This window comes from Thermoascus crustaceus (assembly GCF_041956765.1).
Source record: "Thermoascus crustaceus strain CBS 181.67 unplaced genomic scaffold VTN00scaffold_1, whole genome shotgun sequence".
Classification (NCBI taxonomy): domain Eukaryota; kingdom Fungi; phylum Ascomycota; class Eurotiomycetes; order Eurotiales; family Thermoascaceae; genus Thermoascus; species Thermoascus crustaceus.
The window spans coordinates 405,403-429,339 of NW_027192527.1; the positions used below are offsets into that span (position 1 = coordinate 405,403).

The 23,937-nt window shown below is 51.1% G+C and overlaps 11 protein-coding genes across 11 annotated transcripts; 6 read left to right on the top strand and 5 right to left on the bottom strand.

Annotated features, from left to right (window-relative positions):
- Positions 1-1,166: 1,166 nt before the first annotated feature.
- VTN00DRAFT_134 (uncharacterized protein) lies at positions 1,167-2,113 on the top strand (the record flags this gene model as incomplete). The annotated part of the gene is made up of 5 exons (XM_069427436.1): positions 1,167-1,428; positions 1,487-1,618; positions 1,681-1,719; positions 1,791-1,847; positions 1,923-2,113. 5 exons carry the CDS (start codon positions 1,167-1,169, stop codon positions 2,111-2,113), a joined length of 681 nt encoding a protein of 226 aa, XP_069290842.1.
- Positions 2,114-3,139: 1,026 nt separating this feature from the next.
- VTN00DRAFT_135 (uncharacterized protein) lies at positions 3,140-7,034 on the top strand (the record flags this gene model as incomplete). Its single annotated transcript, XM_069427447.1, has 6 exons — positions 3,140-3,166; positions 3,229-3,269; positions 3,387-5,544; positions 5,607-5,981; positions 6,035-6,708; positions 6,770-7,034. 6 exons carry the CDS (start codon positions 3,140-3,142, stop codon positions 7,032-7,034), a joined length of 3,540 nt encoding a protein of 1,179 aa, XP_069290843.1.
- Positions 7,035-7,897: 863 nt separating this feature from the next.
- Positions 7,898-8,806, bottom strand: VTN00DRAFT_136 (uncharacterized protein; the record flags this gene model as incomplete). Its single annotated transcript, XM_069427458.1, has 1 exon — positions 7,898-8,806. One exon carries the CDS (start codon positions 8,804-8,806, stop codon positions 7,898-7,900), a length of 909 nt encoding a protein of 302 aa, XP_069290844.1.
- An 811-nt stretch (positions 8,807-9,617) lies between these two features.
- Positions 9,618-10,332, top strand: VTN00DRAFT_137 (uncharacterized protein; the record flags this gene model as incomplete). The annotated part of the gene is made up of 2 exons (XM_069427469.1): positions 9,618-9,905; positions 10,021-10,332. The coding sequence occupies 2 exons, from the start codon at positions 9,618-9,620 to the stop codon at positions 10,330-10,332; spliced, it is 600 nt and encodes a 199-aa protein (XP_069290845.1).
- A 349-nt stretch (positions 10,333-10,681) lies between these two features.
- Positions 10,682-11,719, bottom strand: VTN00DRAFT_138 (uncharacterized protein; the record flags this gene model as incomplete). The annotated part of the gene is made up of 3 exons (XM_069427480.1): positions 10,682-10,790; positions 10,861-11,471; positions 11,606-11,719. 3 exons carry the CDS (start codon positions 11,717-11,719, stop codon positions 10,682-10,684), a joined length of 834 nt encoding a protein of 277 aa, XP_069290846.1.
- Positions 11,720-12,096: 377 nt separating this feature from the next.
- Positions 12,097-14,122, top strand: VTN00DRAFT_139 (uncharacterized protein; the record flags this gene model as incomplete). The annotated part of the gene is made up of 3 exons (XM_069427491.1): positions 12,097-12,856; positions 12,923-13,060; positions 13,128-14,122. The coding sequence occupies 3 exons, from the start codon at positions 12,097-12,099 to the stop codon at positions 14,120-14,122; spliced, it is 1,893 nt and encodes a 630-aa protein (XP_069290847.1).
- A 738-nt stretch (positions 14,123-14,860) lies between these two features.
- VTN00DRAFT_140 (uncharacterized protein) lies at positions 14,861-15,839 on the bottom strand (the record flags this gene model as incomplete). Its single annotated transcript, XM_069427503.1, has 3 exons — positions 14,861-14,974; positions 15,096-15,161; positions 15,462-15,839. The coding sequence occupies 3 exons, from the start codon at positions 15,837-15,839 to the stop codon at positions 14,861-14,863; spliced, it is 558 nt and encodes a 185-aa protein (XP_069290848.1).
- Positions 15,840-16,576: 737 nt separating this feature from the next.
- Positions 16,577-17,667, bottom strand: VTN00DRAFT_141 (uncharacterized protein; the record flags this gene model as incomplete). Its single annotated transcript, XM_069427514.1, has 3 exons — positions 16,577-16,810; positions 16,878-17,415; positions 17,585-17,667. The coding sequence occupies 3 exons, from the start codon at positions 17,665-17,667 to the stop codon at positions 16,577-16,579; spliced, it is 855 nt and encodes a 284-aa protein (XP_069290849.1).
- Positions 17,668-19,340: 1,673 nt separating this feature from the next.
- Positions 19,341-19,835, bottom strand: VTN00DRAFT_142 (uncharacterized protein; the record flags this gene model as incomplete). Its single annotated transcript, XM_069427525.1, has 1 exon — positions 19,341-19,835. The coding sequence occupies one exon, from the start codon at positions 19,833-19,835 to the stop codon at positions 19,341-19,343; it is 495 nt and encodes a 164-aa protein (XP_069290850.1).
- A 549-nt stretch (positions 19,836-20,384) lies between these two features.
- On the top strand, positions 20,385-21,153 carry VTN00DRAFT_143 (uncharacterized protein; the record flags this gene model as incomplete). Its single annotated transcript, XM_069427536.1, has 3 exons — positions 20,385-20,458; positions 20,650-20,877; positions 21,000-21,153. 3 exons carry the CDS (start codon positions 20,385-20,387, stop codon positions 21,151-21,153), a joined length of 456 nt encoding a protein of 151 aa, XP_069290851.1.
- Positions 21,154-22,597: 1,444 nt separating this feature from the next.
- VTN00DRAFT_144 (uncharacterized protein) lies at positions 22,598-23,533 on the top strand (the record flags this gene model as incomplete). Its single annotated transcript, XM_069427547.1, has 1 exon — positions 22,598-23,533. One exon carries the CDS (start codon positions 22,598-22,600, stop codon positions 23,531-23,533), a length of 936 nt encoding a protein of 311 aa, XP_069290852.1.
- Between the last annotated feature and the right edge of the window lie 404 nt (positions 23,534-23,937).

A 23,937-nucleotide genomic window follows, 5' to 3' on the forward strand; every position in this document is an offset into this window, starting at 1 on the left:
ATCCAACATGTATACAAATGTCCGACCGCCAAGAAAGCTCTGATTCTGTCATGGATATAAGGTTAGACGCTCCCTCTGGCCCAGTCGTAGATTCATAGTTAGATCACTTTGGCAATGCAATCGTCGACACTGTCTTTTTTGTCAGCATAATCTTCTGGCAGTTAGAAGAATATGATCTCCATAGGTGCCTGTCTAACTGTACATGTTACGAATTTACTTGAAATGCTGTGTTAAGATAAAGTAGTATCCATCAACCCCTGAAAGGAAAATTAAAATTTTGATATGCCTACTTCGGTATTCAAGACTTGAAAATGAAAGAGAGCATATAATGCACATGGGGGTGTAGATAGTGTTGGCCTGTACAAGTACGCCTGTCAAGTGCTCCCCTGCGGCCCTGCATGAGACACGATGTTGGGGGCCTTACGCTCCTTACTCACATTGAAACCGGCGAAAGCCAGATTGCCCCAACCAAGATGCGTTGTGCTAGGCCACCAAGGTTCCCTAGTCCACTTTGATCTCCTGGATTCATACCGTCAGCCACCGTGTACGACGTGGAAATATTGCGCGAGGACCTGGATCAGGCTCGTAGATGCCTCATTGGATATATTATCTACTATGGACTAGCTACCCACACAGTAGCTTGGCATGTACTCATAGGGTGGCTTGGCTGGAGCTCTAGGAGCTTGCATGGACTATTAGCCAACAATAAGGATGTCAGGTAGGGTGACCACTCGGAGACATATTTAAACATTCCGAACCACACGAAGCACTTTGCTGTACACTTCATGTGCCTCCGGTTCTTAGGATCAATTATTTTTCATGCCATGATCGAATAGTTGAAGCCTGATGAATCTCATTGTAGCATCTGCGTACCGTAAGGTACTCGGACACTAATCGGAGACTTTCAAGCATAACGCGCAAATAACAATAAGAACTGAATTTTCAGAACTTGTTGCCCAACTTACTGAGTACAAGGTGCTGGGTTTCGAACATATATAATACCTGAAGCTTTCCTCTTGCGTTTCCAACTCTCCTCTTTCCATCAAGACATGGTATTTTTCTCACTGTTCCCAGGATCTCCTCATAGCCAATTCCAGTGTATATCCCTATTAGTTCCACCGTATACAACAGTTACAGCTTCGAGAAATAATTCTGCTTCTGCAACCATGCCTACCGAGTCGAAGGTCAGCTACATGTGGAATGACCAGAAGCTCGTGGCCCTATACCGGTCTGGCGAAAAATTAACACGACCTCATGCCAAACACCTTATTGAACAATCACGGGTGGCATATTGCAAGGAAATACCTCTGGTTATTTTTGACAATGCCTGCGGAACGGGAGTCATCTCAAGCTTGCTGCACGAGATCGTGGACGAAAGATGCGAGAAGCAACTGGGAACTGATCTGCGGAGACACATCGGAGGCGATGGTCGGTTATTATTATTAATCAAGTTTAACGTCCATATGGAGCCTTCCGGCTATGATAGACCCAGCGATGGTCGGTTGCACCAAAGGCAGGATTGAGGAGGAGGGACGGAAGAACGCTGAGGCACAGGTAGTCGATGCTCAGCAGACTGGCTTGCCTAGTGCACATTTCACTCATATATTCATAGCCATGGGTAAGTGAATCCAGACTCCTCTTGAGGTAAATGTAAAAGTACTAATGTCGGATCTGTTTAAGCTATATTCTCATTTCCAGACCCTGGAGCTGCTCTTGATGGCAAGTATTGTCCATTAGTTTTGTGAATAAGTACCCTGGCAGATCCTCCCAACTAATATCCCTGCCAACAGAATGCCTCCGGATGCTGAAACCTGGTGGTACAATTGCTTTCTCCACCTGGAAAGAACGTAAGTTTCAGCTGCAGCTTAATATTTACGTACGTTTATATATTTTCAAGCTCATCACATTTCCCTTGGCAATAGCCGGATGGATGCGCGATATTGGGGCGGCCGTTGCAACTATGCCCGGGAATCTCCCATTCCCGTCCCTTCAGGAGCTCTCCGCAGCTGTTGGCAAGGGACAGTGGCACCATGAGTCCTGGGAGAAGATCGAACAGCATGATTTCGAGAACATCCAAGTTAGCGTCGTGCCGGAGACCATCCCACGCTGCTGAGGTACTTGGAAAGCAAGTACGGGAAGGACAAGTCGATTGCGATGGATTGGGTCACTATAACGGCGACGGCTCGGAAACCTGCTTAGCTTTCCTGTATGGAATTGGCTTCCTGTGTGGAATAACCCCTATTCCGAATCCATGATTTGCTTTTCTATCTGCGATGGTGTCGAGCAATTCAACAGAGCGGCTCCTAAAATTGACTCAGGCGGGTTCTCATATCATCACAATAGAATCCGACAGTAATGCCAATTGATCATTAGCAAGCCGACAGTGTGGACATAACATGAATATCGTAGTCCTTGGCCCAGTGAGAAAGATCCCAAGTATACTGATATTAGTGACCTTGCGGTTTGCACAGTATTGCTCTTCTGGATTAGCGGCTTGTATTAAGCTTCATTAACTCTATGTGGTTAATTGGGTGTAGATCTTGATACCTTATCCTTTTATGCGTTGTGTGCTATACATTGTATACTAAGTCGGATGGATTAGTTATATTTCATTGATCAGATGCATGCCCTCGGTAGATTCGGAAGCGTAATAGTATCATTTAGATATTCCAACTTACAATCAAGAACTCCGTTCTAAGAATAGTGGTGGGAGTGTCTGTTAGGGTGCCCGGCCAGCTTCTAGGTATTTAGACAGAGTAGAGTGAAGAATACAGCCAATAATTTTATTGACGTATCGTTCTAGAGGAAATAAAATAACGGTAATTCCTAGCTAGATAATTTTATCAAACAGCAGTCCAAGTTTTGATCAGCATAGTTCGGAGGATTCCGCGAGAGTAGACTGCTCCGCTTATGTCATCCCCCACGTGGAGCGAAGCCCAACAGGGAAAACCATAAACACCGACTCCGGAGCTTAACCCGGCCTGGACAGCGGAGCAAAACACCCGCGTCAGCACTCAAACAGAAAACCAACGGCGAGCTCGATCCGCAGCCAGCGCCTCTTGTCGCTGCTTGTCACCTCGCACTTCTGACCCATGCGCTGCCACAGCTGACTTAGGAAGACTCAGACGGGATCGCAGCCATGAGGATTGTCGAAATTATCATCGACGTAAGCCGCATCTGTCCAACTCCGGCGCAGGCCGCACTGAACGCTGACAACTTGAACCACAGGGCTTTAAATCGTACGCCGTGCGAACGGTCATCTCAGGATGGTATGCGCATTCGATTCCCCACATTTGATACCTCCTGGTCCCTCTTGTCAACTTGTCCCGCGACTCGTAGCTAGCTTTTCCTGTGACGGCGGCGCATTCTGCTAACTTGCCGACCAGGGATGAATCCTTCAATTCGATCACTGGCCTGAACGGCAGTGGAAAGTCCAACATCCTCGATGCCATTTGCTTTGTCCTCGGTATTACGAACATGAGCACCGTTCGAGCGCAGAACCTACAAGACCTTATCTATAAACGTGGTCAGGCCGGTGTCACCAAGGCCAGTGTGACCATCGTTTTCGACAATCGCGATAAGTCCAAGTCGCCTATCGGCTTCGAGGAATATGCCAGTATCTCCGTCACGCGACAGATTGTCCTGGGTGGAACGAGCAAGTACCTGATCAACGGCCACCGCGCGCAGCAGCAGACAGTGCAGAACCTCTTTCAGAGCGTCCAATTGAACATTAACAACCCGAATTTCTTGATTATGCAAGGACGGATTACGAAAGTGCTGAATATGAAGCCCGTGGAAATATTGTCTATGATCGAAGAAGCGGCTGGTACGCGAATGTTTGAAGACAGAAAAGAGAAGGCGGGCAAGACGATGGCGAAGAAGGAAATGAAGGTCCGGGAAATCGAAGGCTTGCTCAAAGAAGAGATTGAGCCGAAGCTTGAGAAGCTGAGGGGTGAGAAGCGAGCTTTCCTCGATTACCAACAAACGCAGAGCGACCTTGAGCGTTTGACGCGACTAGTCGTTGCTCATGACTACCTGAAGAGCGGTGAGCGGATGCGGTTGGCAGGCGAGGAATATGAAGCCAAGAAAGCCAAAATACAAGAACTCGAGGATAACGCCACCAGGCTGAAGGGTGAAATAGCGCATTTGGAGGAGGATGTGAAAAGAGTTAAGGCTGTGCGAGAGAAGGAGTTGCGAAAAGGAGGCAGATTCCAGGCTCTCGAGGACCAGGTCAAAGCGCATTCGCATGAACTGGTCCGATTAGCGACCGTTATTGATCTCAAGAACTCGAGCATGGCCGAGGAGAAAGAGAAGCGGAAAACCGTACAGAAGACCGTTGCTGAGCTTGAAAAGCAACTACACGACAAGAAGAAGATTTATGATAAGCTCCAAGCGCAGTACGACACTGCAAAGGCGGAGCTTGATGCCCAGACGGCGGAAGTCGAACAGAAGGAAGAATTGCTCCAGACGCTGCAGACAGGTGTTGCATCCAAGGAGGGCCAGGAAAATGGATACCAAGGACAGCTACAGGACGCCAGAAACCGCGTCAGCGCGGCTGCTACTGAACAGGAGCAGGCTAAGCTTAAGATCGCTCATCTGGAGAAAAGGATCAAAGAAGAGGAACCTCGTGCAAAGAAAGCAAGAGAGCAAAACTCTGGCCTTCTGAAGGACCTTGAGGGCCTCAAGGCCCAAGCGAGAAAGCTCGAGGCTGAATTGTCGAAGCAAGGGTTCGAGCCAGGCAAGGAGGAGCAGATGTACCAGGAAGAATCGAGCCTGCAGAAGAGCATCCGAGAACTTCGTGAGAAAGCCGATACTTTGAAGCGGAAGGTGGCGAGCATCGATTTCAACTACACAGATCCGCATCCCAATTTCGACAGGTCAAAGGTCAAGGGTCTGGTTGCTCAGCTGTTCACATTGGATAAAGACAAGCTCCAAGCTGGCACTGCGCTCGAAGTTTGCGCTGGTGGTCGTCTTTACAATGTCGTTGTTGATACTGCCGACACCGGTACACAACTGCTTCAACATGGCAAACTTCGCAAGCGCGTTACGATTATTCCCCTCAACAAGATTGCGGCTTTCAGGGCCTCTGCAGAGAAGATCGGTGCTGCACAAAAAATTGCACCCGGGAAGGTGGATCTTGCTCTGTCGTTGATAGGATACGACGAAGAAGTCTCTGCCGCGATGGAATACGTTTTTGGCAACACACTCATTTGTGAGGATGCGGAGACGGCGAAGAGAGTCACCTTTGACCCCTCTGTACGGATGAAGAGCGTCACCCTTGAGGGTGATGTTTACGACCCTTCGGGAACTTTGTCTGGTGGTAGCTCGCCAAACTCCAGCGGTGTCCTTGTCATCTTGCAGAAGCTGAATGAGATTACCAAGGAGCTGAAGAGTAAGGAGCATCAGCTAGCTACTCTGCAAGAAACAATGAGGAGGGAGAAGAAGAGACTTGATGCCGCACGAGCTACAAAGCAGGAGCTGGACCTGAAACTGCATGAAATCAAGCTTACTGAAGAGCAGATCAACAGCAATTCGTCTTCATCGGTGAGTTTCTGTTTTCACTAGTCCGGATATTAAGATTGGAGCGCGACTGCTAACTGTAGAAGATCATTCATGCTGTGGAAGAGATGAAAGCGAACATCGAGAGCCTGAAGAAAGAAATCGCCGATGCAAAGGCTCGCCAAGCCGAGGCCTCCAAGGACATTAAGCGAATCGAGAAGGATATGAATGAATTCAACAATAACAAGGACAGTAAACTTGCAGAGTTGCAAGCCTCTCTCGATTCTCTGAAGAAGAGTCTCAGTAAGAACTCAACTTCAGTGAAGACTCTGCAGAAAGAGCTGCAGGCCTCCAGACTGGACTCTGAGCAGGTTGGCAGCGATCTTTCGGCTGCTGAAGAACAGCTTGCCGAGGCCGATTCTACCCTGAAGGCTCAGATGGAGGAGGCAGAATCTCTCAAGAGGGAGCAAGCAAGGATTAAGGTAAGAAAATAATCACAGGTATATTCTTATATCGTGTGCACTGACATCCCAAGGATGCCCACGACATTGCTCAAGCCCAACTTGAAGATGAGCGGGCAAAACTTACCGGCTTTGACGACGAACTGCGGGATCTTGAGGAAGCCATACGATCGAAAGCTTCGCGCATTACTGAAGAGGGTCTCGAAATGCAGAAGCTGGGGCATCTGCTTGAGAAACTGCACAAAGACCAGCAAACTGCCACTCAGGCCGTTGCCAATATGGAAAAGGAGCACGAGTGGATCGCCGATGAAAAGGATAATTTCGGTCGTCCAAATACCCCGTACGACTTCAAGGGCCAGAACATCGCAGAATGCAAGGCAACTCTACGCAACTTGACGGAGCGATTCCAAGGCATGAAGAAGAAGATCAACCCGAAGGTCATGAACATGATCGACAGCGTGGAGAAGAAAGAGGTCGCGTTGAAGAACATGATGAGGACCGTCATCAGGGATAAGCGCAAGATCGAGGAGACAATCATCAACTTGAACGAATACAAGAAGGAAGCGCTGCACAAGACGTGGACGAAAGTTAACAGCGATTTCGGTCAAATCTTCGCGGAGCTTCTGCCAGGTAGCTTTGCTAAGCTGGATCCGCCCGAAGGCAAGGACATCACCGATGGTCTGGAGGTGAAGGTATCCCTGGGCAAGGTCTGGAAACAGAGCTTGGCCGAACTGAGTGGTGGACAACGGTACGTCATTTCCGTCAGCGTGTAAAAAAATGGTCCCGGACTAACGATCTTTAATTTCTAGGTCTCTCATCGCCCTGTCACTCATCATGGCCCTTCTGCAATTCAAGCCCGCGCCCATGTACATCCTCGACGAAGTGGACGCTGCCCTTGACCTGTCGCACACGCAGAACATCGGCCGTCTGATCAAGACGCGCTTCAAGGGATCGCAGTTCATCGTCGTCTCCCTGAAGGACGGCATGTTCCAGAACGCCAACCGGATCTTCCGGACGAGATTCAGCGAAGGAACGAGTGTCGTCCAGGCCTTGACTCCGGCTGATATGAAATAATAAAATTTGGCTATCTTGATGACATTCTTCTGATCTGTCTATATTCTTCTCGTTTTCAGGTTAGTCTGTTTGGAATGCACTGGGTACTTAGTTTGTCGTATGGATCGGATGTGGTCGGCCATTGATTGCCTGCCAACTAACTGGTTATGAATGAATGGATGGATGGATGGTGTGGTGGTGCATCGTGGGTGGGTTGTTTTTGTTGTACATGTCGGTTTTTTTTGTTTCTGGATTCGAATGGGCTTTTCTCTGTTCTGCGATGATATACGCGTAATGAAACTGTTTATTGCTCCTTCTTTTTATGATAAAGGTCTCCTTTCCCATTCCCATGGGTATAGATTGGTATCTTTGCTTTCGTATATACTGGACTTAGGTAAGGGGCTTTTTTTTAACAAAGTCCTCACCCAAGTCTCCATCTTTTTTACACGGATAAGATTTATGTGCAGCTTACTGGTAAGTATAGTACTGTACATGGGATTAATTGAGATGGAAAAAACCGCCAGAGCATGAGCAAGACATCAACAAATATGCCATGAAGTCTCGTTTCCTTTTGCATTCATATGGATATATAGTCGTAGCAAGTGGGAAAGACGATGGATGGACTATCTCTAGCCCGTGAAAACCCGTTCCGCGCAGAGTGTATATATCGAGAGACGACTGTTCCCAGTGCCGCCGTCAATCGAAGGCAAACAACAGCCTAGACAAGAGACGACGGGGATGGAGTATTCATTAAGAGACCTCTCAAGGCTTCATGGCGCATCCATTCCACGAGAGAGAAGTTGATTCATGGAAGGACAGACGATTGGACATTTTTTCACACCTGCTGTCCTATTCGTTCTGCAATCGGCAGGATTTCAATCCATTCATCCCTTGACACCGCTGGCAATCCGGTCATACGCTTCCTGATACTTGCTTGCAGTGCTCGAGACCACCTCCTCCGTCATCCGCACGCCCTCCTTGCCCTTTAGCCCTTCCTTGACCAACCAATCCCGCAGGAACTGCTTGTCGAAACTCTCCTGGCCCCGGCCGACCTCGTACTTGTCCTTGGGCCAGAACCGCGACGAGTCGGGCGTCAAGATCTCGTCAGCCAGCACGACTTCGTTCGTCTCGGTGTCGAGACCAAACTCGAACTTGGTGTCAGCGATGATGACGCCGCGTTCGAGGGCGTAGGCGTGGGCGGTCTTGTACAGCTGGAGCGAGAGGGAGGCGATCTGAGAGGCGTAGGGCTCCCCGACCAGAGCGGCCGCCTGGTCCGGGTGGATGTTCTCATCGTGCTGTCCAAGCTCCGCCTTCGTACTAGGGGTATAGATCGGTCCGTCCGGGAAGGCCTCACTCTCCCTCAGGCCGGCGGGGACCTTGATGCCGTGCACGGTGCCCGACTTCTGGTACTCCTTCCACGCCGATCCGGTGATGTACCCGCGCACGATACTCTCGACAGGGAACATCTTCAGCTTGCGCACCTGCATGCTGCGGTTCTGTAGCGTCGGACGGAGTGACTGGGGGATCTGGGGCGGGAGGTCGAGGGTGAGGAGGTGGGTGCGGAGGGAGGGGATGGCGTCCGTGAGGATCTTCAGCCAGGCTTTAGTGCAAAGGGTGAGGAGGAAGCCCTTGTTCGGAATGCCGTTCTCCATAACCACATCGTAGGCGGATATCCGGTCGGACGCTATGAAGAGAAGCGTCTTGTCGTCGACTTCGTACAGGTCGCGCACCTTGCCCCGCGCGATGAGGGGCAATGCGCCCTGGAGGTCTATCGTCGTGAGAGCGCCGGGCATTTTGAAATTTGTGCAATTGGCTGACAGTAAGGTAGAATGGGGTCGGAGACGATAGGTACCCAGGAAATTTAGGTATGATCTTCCTGGGGATGCGAACTGAAGTTATTTCTTTGCCTTTGATCGCATCGGAGTATCCCAAAAAACTAGAAATGAGGATTGCTTAGTAAGGATAGATACGTAACTTAGTTATCATGTGATTATTATCACATGACCAACAGGCAATGTCAGTCAGTTGAGATGAGAAGAACATGTTGGATTGGAGAACTGGGGGAGGTAGCCCATATATTCTACTGCAGAGAAAGGATCCGTGATTGGAGGACACTTTAGGTCCATATGAAGCTGTAGAAGAACAGAAGGGAAGACATGTTCCTCTCACAATGCTCAGAGAACCGTCATAACAGACGATCTGCTAGGGAAATTCCGCACCCGACCCGTGGGACCTCCGAAGACGCCGCTTTGGCCAACTGGACTCTAGACAGGCAACACCGTCTCTCCTGCGCTGCGCCGCTGGTCAACAGCATCTATCACCCTATCCTTATGCTGTCTCCTGTCCGATAGACCAGCGCTGCAGTATCCAAGAATAACTGCTATCGTTGTACATATGCTCACTCGTTAGTGCGTGGGATTGACTTGTTTATCACGGTCCCATATTACGACCGCCCGCCACATCCATCATCCATTGTCCTTCTCTCCGACCTTCACGTCACAATAGGTTGGATTTCACCTCGAAACTCGATAATTGCCCTACACTCATACAATTACCGTTGGCATCGCGATAAGCAGTTACCTCCGTACATAGCGTCATTCCGACATGCCGGACGAAGAACCTTCCCTCAATATTCCTTCGCTCCTGACCCTGGCCGTCGTGTCTTTCTTCGTGCTTCGATGGTTCCTGAACCGCGATAGTGGCTCGGATGGGAACAGACCAGGAGAAGCGCAAGGCCGCCGTGGGAGAGTCGTCGACCCGGCGCAGGTGGAGCAGATATCGCAGATGTTTCCCCAGCTGAACAGGCGCGACATCATGTGGGACTTGCAGAGGAACGGAGGCAGCGTTGCGGCGACAACTGAGAGGATATTGACGGGGAGAGGTTTGGAAGTGGTAAGTCCTCTGCCTTCTACCTGCTCTCCTCTCCGATCCCAGGATGGCTGGAGAGTGTCAAATTCATCGCTTGAAGACGTCCACGATCACTAACAACATGTCTTTGCACGTCTAGCCACCGCCATCGTTCCAGCCGCAGATTCCTCCTCCTGCTACTAATATCACCGCTCAACCCTCAGCACCGCGAGCTTCTCCGAAACCACAAGCCCAGGACCTCATATCGCGCTACAATCTCGGCTCAAGGATCGCAGAGGAAGACGGCACCGAGTCTAGGGAGCCCTCGACAGAGAGTGCATGGTCGCAGAGCCGGAGTGAGCGTCAGCGACTGCTGCAGAAGCGGAGAGACGATATGATCCTGGCGGCGCGGAGGAAACTGCAGCAGAAGGATCGGGAAGCTGCAGCCGCGGCATCGAAACAGTCGTCCTGATGGGGTCTCGTTTGTTTTGGTTTGATTCTGTGGATTTAGGGTCCAGTTGTGCCGTTGGGATCCCGTCCAGCAGGGATAATTGAAAGTACAGAGAATCAGCACGAGTAGATCCTACAGGGCAGTTCCTCCATTATTTTTCCTTTTCTTGTTTTCGACTCATGTGTTTTTATGGCATGGAGCGTGGCATCCTGCACGGCGTTTTCCTGTGGGAATTGGACTTTCTTTTCTCTAACTGGTATGGAGTATAGGGTATATACACATACAATAATTCGTCGTAAAAAGGGCTCGTAGACCGCATCGTATCCTTTCTCCGTAACTTCAGAAGATCAAGATAAATGGAAAGGAACGCCTAGAACTCCATTTCGTCTTCGTAATCCTGGGTACCATCGTATCCTCTATTCTCCCGTTCTTCGGCCATCTGTTCTCTTCGTGCTTGCTCTTTGGATGCCCCGATTTTCCTGTGTGAGCCCAGCGTGTCAGCAAATAGCAACCACTCCCGGACATCAGAAAATGAGACAAGGGACATACCTCAATCCCTCGACCACCCCAGCCACGAAACCTCTCCCTTCTCCGATCTCCATGGCCCCGACTCCCGTCATCGCAACTCCTCCTCCCCCACCCACACTGGCCGCGGCTTCCAGCACATCCACACCCTTCCTCATCTTCGCCATCCTTACCTCCCTCAGATCCTTCAGCAGCCGCCGTATCTGATCCGGATCCACAAGATCATCGCTCGCCGCGTCGAGCAACATATTCCCGACCTCCAACCAGTGATACGGCAGGGCCGGCGGATCCCCTGACCGCTCTGTCGCCTCCGCCGAGCTGAGAGCCACATTCTGCGGCAGGAACGGCGGTGCGGGGAAGTACTGCTGTCCGTCGAGCGTGCGGCGCGGGGTGGGGTTCGCTCTTGCGCCTGCGCTGCGCTCGTACACGTCCGGTTGCCCGGGCAGTCGGGGCGGAGGGGAGAAAGCGTCCTTGTAGTCTTGGTGTTTGGTCTCGATCTCGAGGATCAGGGAGAGTGGTTCGGGGTGCAGCCAGGAGGGGGGGAGGATGTTGGCGCGGCGTTGACGCTTGAGGAGGAGGGCGAGCCAGAGGGGGAGGGTGGTGCGGCGGGGGGGTTGGAGTGGCTCGGTTGGGCCCTGCAATTTGTTATTTAGTCAATTGGGTTATATTTAAGGCTGTAGCGTAGGAAGTATAAGACATATTGTATCCGTAGCGTTCTAGTGCCTTTTTGTCGACCGCGAGGCTTTGGACAGCGGAAAGATCAACTTACTCCGAGAAGCTCGAGACCTTCTAAACGCTGACGCGGTACAACAGTGACCATCTCCATCTCCGCCAGAAATGCTATTTCCGGGGGCGTAATGCCCCGCGGAAGAGGGAAAGCCATTGTTCGGCGTTATCACACGCGGGGAAGCGTTCACGATTCGGAGGTCGTCTGATGTGTATTGGCTATGGGCCGTTGGTCTCGCGGCAAAATTCGAGCTGTTTGCTTTATAATATCATTTCGAAGATTTTTAAAAAGGGACAAAAAAATAGGCAATCCATGAGAATTCGCAATCTCCGGGTCTCTTGGAAAATATAATACTTTCTCCATGGAGACATGTCGCGAAACAGATGCGCTGTTTGGCGTGTTTGCACTCGGACGCGGTGAGCGGACAGTTCGGCATCCCGGCCAGAGCTCCGCAATCTGTCATTTCTTTTATTTTCTTTTTTGAGACAAAGAGAGAAAAAAAAAGATTTCCTGTATTCGGAGGCCAGGGCATCATGAGTTCACCGCAGCTCGAGTCCGGCCTGACTCGGGCTGCGCGCTACCTCGTCCCATTCGTCCTGCTTTCCATCCCCCTCTGGCGGACGAAGATCAATGGCACGGTTCCCGAACCGTATATGGACGAGGTCTTCCATGTCCATCAAGCGCAGGCGTACTGGGCTCACAACTGGACGCAATGGGATCCCAAGATAACGACCCCGCCGGGTCTGTATCTCTGGTCGTATCTTCTCTGCTCCTGCATCCGCTTTCTCCGCGGTGAGCCGGTCGAGCTCAGCACGCCTGACTTGCGAGCCACCAATGTGGCCGCCATGTCTATTATCTTGCCCTGGAGGCTTCAGATTCTCCTGGATTATCTGCGGAAAGAACGGAACACAAGACCGACGGGAGCGTGGTTGAGCCAGGCGGTCTTGAACATCTGTCTTTTTCCACCGCTGTTCTTCCTCTCGGGTCTGTATTACACCGACGTTCTTGCTCTTCTTGTGGTCATTGAAGCCTATATCTGGGACATCAAACGGACCTCCGATGGTAAAGATTCTTTGCTTGGAACTCCGTTATTCCTTGCCTTGGGATTGGCCGCTTTGGTTTTCCGGCAGACGAATATCTTCTGGGTCTCTGTTTTCTTTGGTGGACTGCGTGCCGTTCAAAAGCTTCGCGAGGTCTGCAGACAGTGCAAGTCTTCAGAGCTTTCTGAGATAGCGAACAAGAGCTCGCAAAATGAGCTGTATGATCCCATAGTGGACGAGGCTTCTATTTCAGGTGTGTGTGGTCCTATCCTATACAGTATATAGCCCTGGACATCATTGCTGAAGGTCTGGATCCTAGACTACTTTAAGACAAGCTTGTCGCTAGTCATTGCCGGCTTGAGCAATCTATCTCATCTGATTGTGGCCCTCGTTCCGTACTTTATTATCCTAGCAGCCTTTGGCGCATTCGTGTTATGGAATGGCGGAGTCGTCATGGGTAAGCTTTCCTATCAGTCTACGTAAGAATTGGAAATGAGCAAATAGCTCTGACTGTATGATATCAGGCCACAAAGAGTACCACACTGTGGGATTGCATCTGCCGCAGATGTTCTACATCTGGCCGTACTTCGTGTTCTTCTCTTGGCCTATCCTCCTGGTTCCCCTGATCAACTTGATCGTGCCCAACGCTCACATCCCGAAATTCTCGAACTATGACTTCTCCGAGAAGAAAAAGGGCTTTCCGGCACTATTGACGGCTCTGGCGATCATCCCTATCATGCTTGCCGTCGTCCACTTCAACACGATCGTCCACCCATTCACCCTGGCTGATAACCGCCACTATACCTTTTACGCCTTCCGGATTCTGCTCAGGTATCACCCAGCGGTCAAGTACGCCGCGGTGTTTATCTATTTCCTGTGCGCATGGGCCGTCCTATCTGCCTTCGGCTTCTCAACGCCCCCGCCACAGCCTCAATACATCCAGATCCCTTCTTTGTCGCCCGCTCCCAACCAGCCACCCCCCTTGACGAAGAAGCAGGAGAAGCAGGAAGCCAAGAAGAGAGCCAAAAAAGAGGCCCAGAAGGCCGGCTTGTCGCCAGCAGCATCTGCTAAACAGGCCGCAAAGGCCACACAACAAGCACCAAAGCCACAGCCGCAACAGCAGCAAATCTCACCCGAAACCCTCGCCAAAGTCCGCGAGCACCTCATCCAGCGCCAGCTCCAACAGCGCCAGCCCCTCCGGGTGAGCTTCGTGCTCATCTGGCTCGCCGCCACCGCCCTCTCGCTCATCACCGCCCCGCTCGTCGAACCGCGCTACTTTATCATCCCCTGGGTGATGTGGAGGCTGCACATCCCGCCGCAGCCGACCCCGTCGATGTACAGAAAGCAGCACACGCGGGATGAGAAGGGCCTGTTCATCTCGAAGCTGGTCACGAATTTCCCCCTGGTCTTGGAGACGCTGTGGTTCGTCGCGATTAATGTGGTCACGGGGTATCTCTTCTTGTATAAGGGGTTTGAGTGGCCGCAGGAGCCGGGGAAGGTGCAGAGGTTTATGTGGTGATTGATTTATTTGATCGATTAATTGGATCGATCGGGTGAGCTGCTTGCATTGAACCCGTGAGATTTTGCGGCGGCCTTTCTTTAATCCTTTTTTAACCTATTGGACTTGTGGATATCGATTTTGGATTTTCTTTTCGACATGTACAATAATAGTATGAGACAAAAGATTTTAAAAGTGTACGATTAATTTCAATCTAATTGGAATTATGGTGAGAACTATCACTTTCTCAACATACTACATAGCAAATCTCAAAAGAAACAGGTGATCCCACGCCGGATAAGCATACGTTGCGTCCACCAGGCTACCTGTAACTATCTCGTACCGACAGGAAATTTTCCGGGTACCTGGAAACAGACTATACACGTATACCTAATATACCTGGGATACTCCAATTAGTATAGCAGCAAGTTACTTATTCTTTAGCTAAGTCAGGAAGGTAGATATCCATAGCTATTTATGATAATTCCACCACCTTAGATAATCCCTTACTCTCGTTACATCATGTCAATCAAAAACAAGAGTCCGAGTAATATCAATCGAACCACACTTCAAAAAAAGAAAGGCAGAAACATATCCTCTCTCTCTCTCTCTCCATCCATAAGTACTTGAAAGAAAGAAAGCTATAGTATGGTATGGTATGGTTCAAAAGAAAAAACTTTCGACGTATATGGGGATAATTTAGATAATAAAAACTATCAACAAGTTCCAAGTTCCTTTTCCTTTGTTTTATTTAATTATTTACTGCTTTCCGTACTTGTTGATGAGCTTGTCGACCACCTGGACGTACTGGGCCTGCGCCTTGACGGGGTGGGTGTTGACGATCTTGGCCCAGGCGTCGAACTTGTACTTGCCCTATTTCGTTGTCAAAAGCGTTAGAGGGGAACCGCGAAGGTGAAGTGGGGGGAGAAAAGGAAAGGAGAGGGTGAGGGAAGGATGAAGTAATATGTGCTCGTAAATTTCAGTAGAAACGTACCTTGATGTTGAAGACACCGGGCTTCTCGGGAGCAGTCCGCAGACCCTGCTTGCCGAAGGCGTAGACCTGTAGAGTAAAACCGAGTGTCAGCAGGAGTAATCTCTCTTGATCCAATCCGAATAGCAATAGCGGAACAAAGACAAGCAGGCAGAGAGGAGAAATTTGGCATCTTTTCAATCAACGGCAGTGTCCCAATGGACAGACTCATTGACAGCAGGGTCTGTTCCCAAGAATCCAGCTGCAAACACCTAGATTATTCCTCGAAAGCCAACATCCATCACAGAAACACTTATCTCCCCCTCTCTGAGCCTCTAACGCCATCAAATAAAGTGTGGTAAAAAAGAGACATAAGAAAATCCCGCGCACCTCAAGCATCTCATTGTTATCCGGCTCCTGCTTCAATTTCATGATCTGGTCATACGCGACCTTGAACGCCGCATAGACGATAGTCGCCTGCTCCTGCGAGATGGAGGCAGGGAGGGGGAACTTGCTCTCGGAGAGATCGAGGTCCTTGGAACCGATCTTGTCCGCGTCGGGCTGGATATCCGGAAGGGCCAGGGCGGCCGCGACGGCCTCGCCCAGCTTCTTGGTGATCTCGCCGGCGTCGTCGGTGCCCAGGGCGGCCTTCGCGGCCAGCACGCTCTTCTGCAGCTCCGAGAGGGAGAGACCCTGCTCCTGGGTGGAGACAGCGGAGGGGATGGCGGCGGCCAGGTCAGCGGCCACTGTGGAAACGTTGTCGGCCATTGTGATGGGCGGTTTTGCTGTTATTTCGCGAGTTGTAGATAGATAGATTGATAGAGGGGGAGGGGAAGGAATCTCAATCTGTCAAACCAACAAACCGCGCGGTGGGATGGCGGGGTTAGTTGTCTGCCTGGTGCAAACGGATCAAACTGTTGCGACTCCGGACGGTGGGACGCGGAGAGGTTTTCCCGCTGGCCGCCATACCTGTTTTGCTCTGTTCTGTATTTCTAGCACTTCTCTTGAAGCTCAGGGCGTAGATCTTGTCGTTAGACGACGGAGGGCTTTGTGGTGAACAAAGATCATGGAATTACAGGTGTTGTGGTTGACCGTTGGGCGACCATAACACCTGTAATTCCTTCATGGCGAGCTTGTAAAAGGCGGGGGAGCAGCGGCAGGAGGCGACGATCTGGGATCTCACTATGGCTATAGATATGATATAGGGAGGGTTTCCGGTGGTGAAGATGTATGCAATGCCAATGGAAGCGTATCTTAGAGACGCTAACACCTCTGATGCTCCGAAACCAATGGCCAGTTTTGTCTTCTGGCTCGTTCGTCCTTCTTGGTATGATGTATGTACATACAGTTGCAGAAACAATGGATGACGCCGATCCCATGCAACGCTTTGAAAGAAGAAAACGGGTATTACACAATATAGACAAATAAAATGAAACGAAACTGATCCCCAGGCTAAGAGGGGAAACCAAAGGGAATAAGGATTCGCTAAGTTCCCATCATCAATATCACCAATCCACGGCCCATCCATTCTTGTTAAGAAAGTCATCGCACGCGGCCTTCAGTGCGTAGTTGGGTCGCAAGTCGTTGACGGTCATGGGCACGCGAGTGATCGGGTCAACACCCGCCTGCTCGACGTGCTTAACGATACCTATGCGGTCGAAGCTGTGTCCAGAGGGTGTGACGACAGGGTCGTGCATGATCTCGAAGGAGATGCCATCGATCAGGTAGTCAGGGACGACCTTGAAGGAAACCAACATGTTAGCTCGCAGACCTGAATCTCAACGGGATATAGCGATAGAATCGTACCCTCTCCTGGATCTCCCCGCCGGAGGCAATGCGGAAAGCCTCGCGCACATTATGGATCTTCTTTTCCGCCTCCTCTCGCAACGCCTTCTGGTCCTCTGCAAAGCCGATCTGTCCAATCTCCCCCCTATCCAATTGGGCCTGGAGCTCACTCAATTCCTTATTTAACTCCGCCTCGATCAGCTGCTCGACGCTGGCCAGGGTCTCATTCATCTCCCTCAGCCTGGCCGTCTCCTTCTGCGCCCATATCTGCTGCTTCGCGCGGAGCACCGTTCTCGAGAGGTTCTCCGTCTGCGGGCTTTTGGCCGCCAGACTCGCCCGGTAGGCATCGATCGCGACCTCGTAGGCCTCCTGCGGTTTCTGCAGCCCCAGCAGCGCCTGGGCCAGGTAGTAGCAGCTCTTCAGGCTGGCGGCGTTCTTGGGACCGTAGAGATCGATCGCGGCGCGCGCATCATGCTCCGCGCCCGCCCAAGATTCCTGCTTTATGCGGGCCAGGGCGCGGTTCGTGAAGAAGGTCGGTTCGCGGGCATTTTTCTGGATCCTAGATATACAGAAAGAAGAAAAGACGGCGACCGTGAATCGGAAACCACGGCCACGCGCGCGCACACACTTTTTGTTAACTCGATTTGAACTCCTCCAATGCACAGCTTTCTTTTCCTCCCCGATGCGAGGATTGAATCACAGAATCAACGAAAAGAGAGCAAACTCACGCTTGAGAATAGAGCTCCTCTGCGCCGGCGTAGTCGCCCTCCTTGAAGAGCTGATTGCCTTTCTCCTTCAGCTCGTACGACATTCCTAATTGAAGGACCGGCTTTTGGGTTTGGGGGGTTTTGCTTAATGGCGCACCCTCTCACACTTTCTTCTTTCTGGACTTGGAAAGGTATTGGTTACCGCACGAGTGTTGGCAAGTAGTGATGGTCGCTCTCTCCAGCAGCGCTGTTGTTCAAGCTAACACAAAGAGTTGCCCACGGACCGGCACCGAAAGTCTGGATAGGTAGGTAGGGTAGGTATTATCGCGCAGGCAAAAAGGGAAACACGCAAATTCCAATGTGTGCTCTTGCTTTTTTCCTTAAATGAATAATGACGCGACTTTCACAGCAGAAACGCTACTCGATCCATGGGCCTTCCACTGGTTCCCTCAGAATTTAGAAAAAAATCGGGATGTTGGGGCGCGCTACCTAATCAATCAAATCAATAACTGGAGATTCCGAGACCGAGAACAGGACACCGCGGCACGGTGCGGTAGGTAAATCGTGGGTTAGCTACCGTAGCGGGTATAAGCAACCGGAGTTAAGTACTAAGGTATCGGACTCCCTTCGCTTGCTTTCACAAAAGAGGAAATGAAAAAGATAAGATGGCCTGGTACTATGAGAATCTATATCTCTTACCATACGCACAGCACACACCACAAAGGAGGGTTGTTGTTCTCTCTTCCTGCTTGCCATCCAACGTACGGTGTGTGGCGGGCTGGCCACCATAAGGCCCCGATCGAAAGACGTCGATCCCCACAGAATCGTTGAGGTGATGGGCGCTTGTCAATGTTCCTGGGCATGCGGCCTGGATGACTAAGCGGAACGGAACAACGGCGCTATGGGGTGTATCGACAATGGCATTGTTCACGGAGCTTTATTGTAATTATTCCTGTCGATGTCATTGTGTGTTTGCTGAGGTAATTGCAGGAAAGCGGTTACTGGATACACTTGGTCCATTTTATGATCTTGGGAAGGTGAGTTAGGCGTCTAGACGGGTTGCACTGGACGATCGAGAGGACTCGGGACGCGCAACACATAGCCGAGCCCTTACGATACATTACATGCCAAGTATAGCTCTACTGGCTATCATCGGAAGGGACACCTTTGCCACATTGTCCCAGAGAAATACATCATAAATTAGGTTCGTGGATGCATGACTCCTACAGCCCTTTGGGTCCTAACGGCAAACGGGGTGTAGCTGAGCAGCTGGAGTGGACTCCGCAAATCCCCCCCATGTACGGCGTAGCACGATCGTAAACAGGTTTTAAAAAGGTGGATCAAAACCCACCCATCATCCTTAGCGCCTACAGTGTTCGAACTACAGGAATAGGTTATTGTCGAATTGGAAAGAAAACAAATGGTAATGCAACCTTAACCTCTATTTTTAATTTTTTTCTCTATTCCTATTCCTGTCTGAAATACCCTCTACTTCCTATCCAGTAGAAAATAGAGAGGAAAATAGACCCGTCCGCCTTTAAAGGCAGCTTTCCAATTCGTCGTTTCACGCTCCAAAGCAATGGTATCATTCCGCTTGAATCACTCCGGGGTATAAATTGAAATCGACAAAGACACCCAATCAGGTGGTTCGCTGCATAATGTTCTCCGTGGTCGTAAACAAAACAAGTGGATCATCCCCCGTCTTTCCCTCATGCAAGCGGCAAAAGGTCAGGTCGTCGGATGTAGGAACCCTTTCTTGACGGATCCGGGAAGGAATTTAGTGGCCGTTGACCTGAGTCAGCTTCTTCTCGTAGTCGCTGATGGCCTGGACCTTGGCGGCAGAAGCGCTCTTGGGGTCGAAGCGGTAGCTGAGCCAGTCGACAGCGAGCTTCTTAGCGAGCTCAATGCCGATAACACGCTGACCCATGCAGAGGACCTGAGCGTCGTTGCTCAGGATGGAACGCTCAACGGAGAAGGGGTCGTGGGCAGTGACGGCACGGATGCCAGGAACCTTGTTGGCGGCGATAGCGACACCCAGACCGGTACCGCAGATGAACAGGCCACGGTCAGCCTTGCCCTCAGCGATGAGCTTGGCACCCGCGACGGCAGGGTGAGGGTAGGCAGTCTTGTCGGAGGTGTCGTTGACACCGACATCAGTGACGGACTCGACGAGAGGGTGCTTCTCGAAGACGGCCTTGATGGTCTCCTTGTAGGGGTGGCCAGCGTCATCGCAGGCCATGACAATACGGAGAGGCTTCAGGTCGGCAGACATGGTGGATGGTGGTATATGGTATGTGTCTGATAAAAGCTGTGGTGGAATGGAAGTTTTGCAGGCAGAGAGAAGTACTGTTTCAATGAATCGAGAGAAGTCTGAACGACGAAATGAAGCATGGGAAGGAAGAGGCCTTATATAACTGCTCCTGCCACCTTCCCCGCCTCAGGGCTCCGAGTTGTGGAGGTGGCGAGCCGAGGATACAAACCCCTGGCATTTCCAATCAGATGCATTGAAAGCGTCCCTCCGGTGTCCTCTTTGCCCGTTATTACAGGCCATCTCCACCGCCATGAAGTTATCAATATCGTCCTGTCGCCTGCCAATGAATGAGATGGCGCTGCTCGATATGAGCTCTGGGTCCACGAGTCCCCTGGTGGCGTCATACCGTTGTAGCGTCTCGCAGCCGCGCCGCACGTCCTAGGCTCCTCCCCACCGTTCGGGACATTTAGGACTCGAGATCCTGGGCATTTCTGTGTATACTCCTATCCCGCATGTGAAGCTTCCGTCGATCTATCCGTGCTGATTTGCTCGGGGCGCTGTCGTCCGGGGATGGTTGCGACAGCTTTCCGCCGGGACCTGCTCTCCGAGTACTTCGTGCTCCCGGCCGTATACCCAGGACCCCGGTATACTTCAACGCATTAGTACTACCTACTATTGATGGACTGTATTTCGTACGAAATACATCAATGCTCCCATACTCCCACAGGTCCCACGATATAAGACATAAAAGAAGAATGCTAGCTAGCTGGCAGCAGCAACTCGATCCAGACCCCCGGGTTTTCTCCAGGTTTCTACCACGTTAGCAACGTCGCAGTTCCGCGGGATGCCCCAATGCGGCCTTCCATGTTGCCAGTTCAGCAGGGAAGCGGACGGGAGACAGGCACACCGGTAACAACCTAAAGTTACGGGCGGTCGTTGCCCAGAGCGTACAGCTCTTGCCGCAAAGGAAAACCGCTCAGGGCACCGACGTGCCTGCATCAACTATCGAGAGGCTGCAGGGCTCCACCCGGATCTCCACTTCTGGCATCCCGGTTGGCGTCTGGTAAACTTCGGCAGACGTGACCGGCGCTCGAAATTTTGGTCAGATTCCACCGTACTGTGACGCCTCGGCGACGGCTCGGTCGGGCGGCTGCGAGGCATGGAATACTGTAAGGTACGCACTAGCGCCCAAGAGGCGTGTATGCTGCTTTACCGTACCGCAACCGCCCTCCTTATCGATAAGCCCTGGCCCCTCTTCCCCTCACATGTCGTGCAGCACTCCTCCACACCGCTGGCGGCTGGCGGCTCGTGTAGCATGCCTGCCGCCTTCCTCGCCTAGCTGCTTGCCGTCTGTGTATCAGAGGCATTTTCTGGGTTGTTGCATTTCTGCCACCCAGCTCCTTCTTCAACAAGGATCCGTGACATCACCAGCCGGGAGCCCTGGTCGTGGTCGCATCGGTTGATGGAGATCAACCAATTTATCCGCCTTGAGGCATGAATCAGAGGATAGCTGGGCCAACCGACACCTGAGGCAGTCATTGGAGGTTAGTTGCTCCAGCTCCGAGAGCCGTAGCATGCAATCTCATCCATCCCCTTTTATGTACGATACTCTTTAACTAGACCTTCTAATGTTAGAATAGTATATTCCATTCTATACTATATGCTTGTATCCTGTATCTCAACAGATTATAAGTCTCGATCTACTTATAATAGCTACGTCAATTCCGATCTGATAAGAAGCATTTCTTCTAACCAGCTAGGTATCTACATCAATATTAGACGATAGCTACCTAACTTAATTAACCAATATCGAAGTGGTGATATCAACATGTGCTTCAATGAAGAAGCAGACTGTATGAGTGTAGGTAAGCAAGAGAAGACTGAGTATAATCATGCATTCTAGCAGAAATACTGCCTGGTCCGAGGCTTAGAGAATACTCATTCTGTATTGTGTCTGAAGGAAGAACTTGCTTAAAAACTATTATCTACTGAAGTGGTGATATCGGCATCTGCTTCCATGAGGAAGCGGACCGTATGGGTGTGGGTAAGCAAGGGGAAGATCGAGTCGTCTAATCACACATTCCAGCAAAAATCCTACCCGATTCAAGGTTTAAACTTAAAGGGGGTTAATATCCTGTATTGCCGAATGAAGAAGTTCAAAACACGATGCCGAACCTCTCTGGCTAAGTAGGCACCCTTCGAATCCTTCGGCACCGGCAGAATCCGGTCGCAATGGGGATGTCTACCTGACTACCCCATTACAGTAGCAGTAAGGATGATAATAAGGTAAGGTTGATGAGGTCAAGAAGGTTCTAGGTCTAGGCTGGCAAGGTCCTAGGCAGTGAGGATCTAAGTCATGTGATGACCCACCCCATGGGGCGCACCAGGGGATCTTTCCTGCCCCTACCACAAGAGCTGCTCCAGCTTCTAGAGGCTTGGCATACCATCCCCTTTTATATATGACACTTTGTAACTGGACCATCCAACGTTATTAGAATGATATATCCCATCCTATACCACATGCTTGTATTCTGTATCTGAACAGTCGTCTCGCAACGCCATATTTATCGCTGCCAATTGACTCTGGAAGGCTGTATCTTCCGCCTCCCCTTAAAGGAAGCTCCTTGACGCAGCTCTCAAGGGACCCGATCCTGTTGAGGAAAGACCAGCATCCAAAAACTTGGCCACCAAGCAGCGGCCCGCTTTCTAACACAGGAGACAGCATATTATACGACAACGAGGTGGACAGGCTCCTCGAGAAAAATAATAATAATCGCGCAAAGATGGCGACCACCAAGCAGACATATCCGATTCTCCCTCAGAAGCTTCTCATCATCTCCCTGAAGATGTACTTCACCCCAGACCGCACCCTCAAGTACCTCCGCGACCTGCTCGACCCGAAGAATGAGATCGTGCGACCACATAATCGGTCCGAGCTGCTGCTCGCCCTGATTCCCGATTTCCTCACCGTCTATCCCTGCGCAGAGATCATCCGGAAATACGAGTCCAAGCTCCCCAAAACCGACGACTCGTCCTCTCTCCCTCCACCGTTCCTTCTGGGCGCCCAGGACTGCTTCTGGGACAATCTAGGTGCGTACACGGGCGAGGTCTCCCCGCTCTGTCTGCGCTCCATCGGGGCATCGATTGTCGAGCTGGGTCATGCTGAGCGACGGTCCATCTTTGGCGAGACGGACGAGCAGACAGGCCGCAAGGCTGCTGCCGTGTGCGCGCAGGGCATGGTCCCGCTCGTCTGTATCGGTGAAGTCACCGCTCCGGGCCCTGTCGCTTCTGAAGCGATAGGGGTCGCGGTTAGCCAGTGTGAGGTTCAGGTCCGCGCCGTGCTGGACGCCATCCCACCTGATGCGCCCGTGATCTTTGCCTACGAGCCAGTGTGGGCGATCGGGAAGCCTGAGCCCGCTGGCGTGGACCACGTCTCAGCGGTGGTTGACGGGATCCGGGCCGTCATTGGGAAGCGGGAAGGCGACGTTAGAGTTCTCTACGGTGGAAGTGCGGGCCCAGGGCTGTGGGGTGAGGGTGGCCTGGGGAAGGCTGTGGACGGCATGTTCCTGGGCAGGTTTGCTCACGAGATCGAAGGCGTCCGGAAGGTCGTGAGAGAGGTTGAAGAAACCCTGCCAACGGCTAGGGATGGGGCCCATGATACGACAGTCAAAGGTTACCGGCTGCTGTTCAAAAAGTTGAGGAATTTTCTTCCCTGTTGATTTAATGCAATTGTTGGCTTGTATTATATGCAAATTATGTCTCTAAAAGTGTTGTATCTCGATAGCTACCTAATTCTGCACTGTCCTTCACCTCAGATCTCTATTATCCTGCTTAGATCTTAATATGACTGTGCACGGGTTTCATCTTTCTCTATATCATATTTTCGCTTATCTAAAATATTACCGCTATAGGCTTGGATTTTTTCCCCCAAAACTATCTATATGATGTCTAGCCTTCAAAGCTAAGCATCCTTTGCCTTCTGCCTCGGTAGAACCAGGTCGGCTAGGGGATGTCTACCGGACAGTTAACTACCCCATTACACTACTAAGCACTAGTAACTTAGTCGGAGGTGGTCTGATTAAGCAGTTCCGGAGAACTTTTTAGCGAGGGTGCCGGCCCGCCC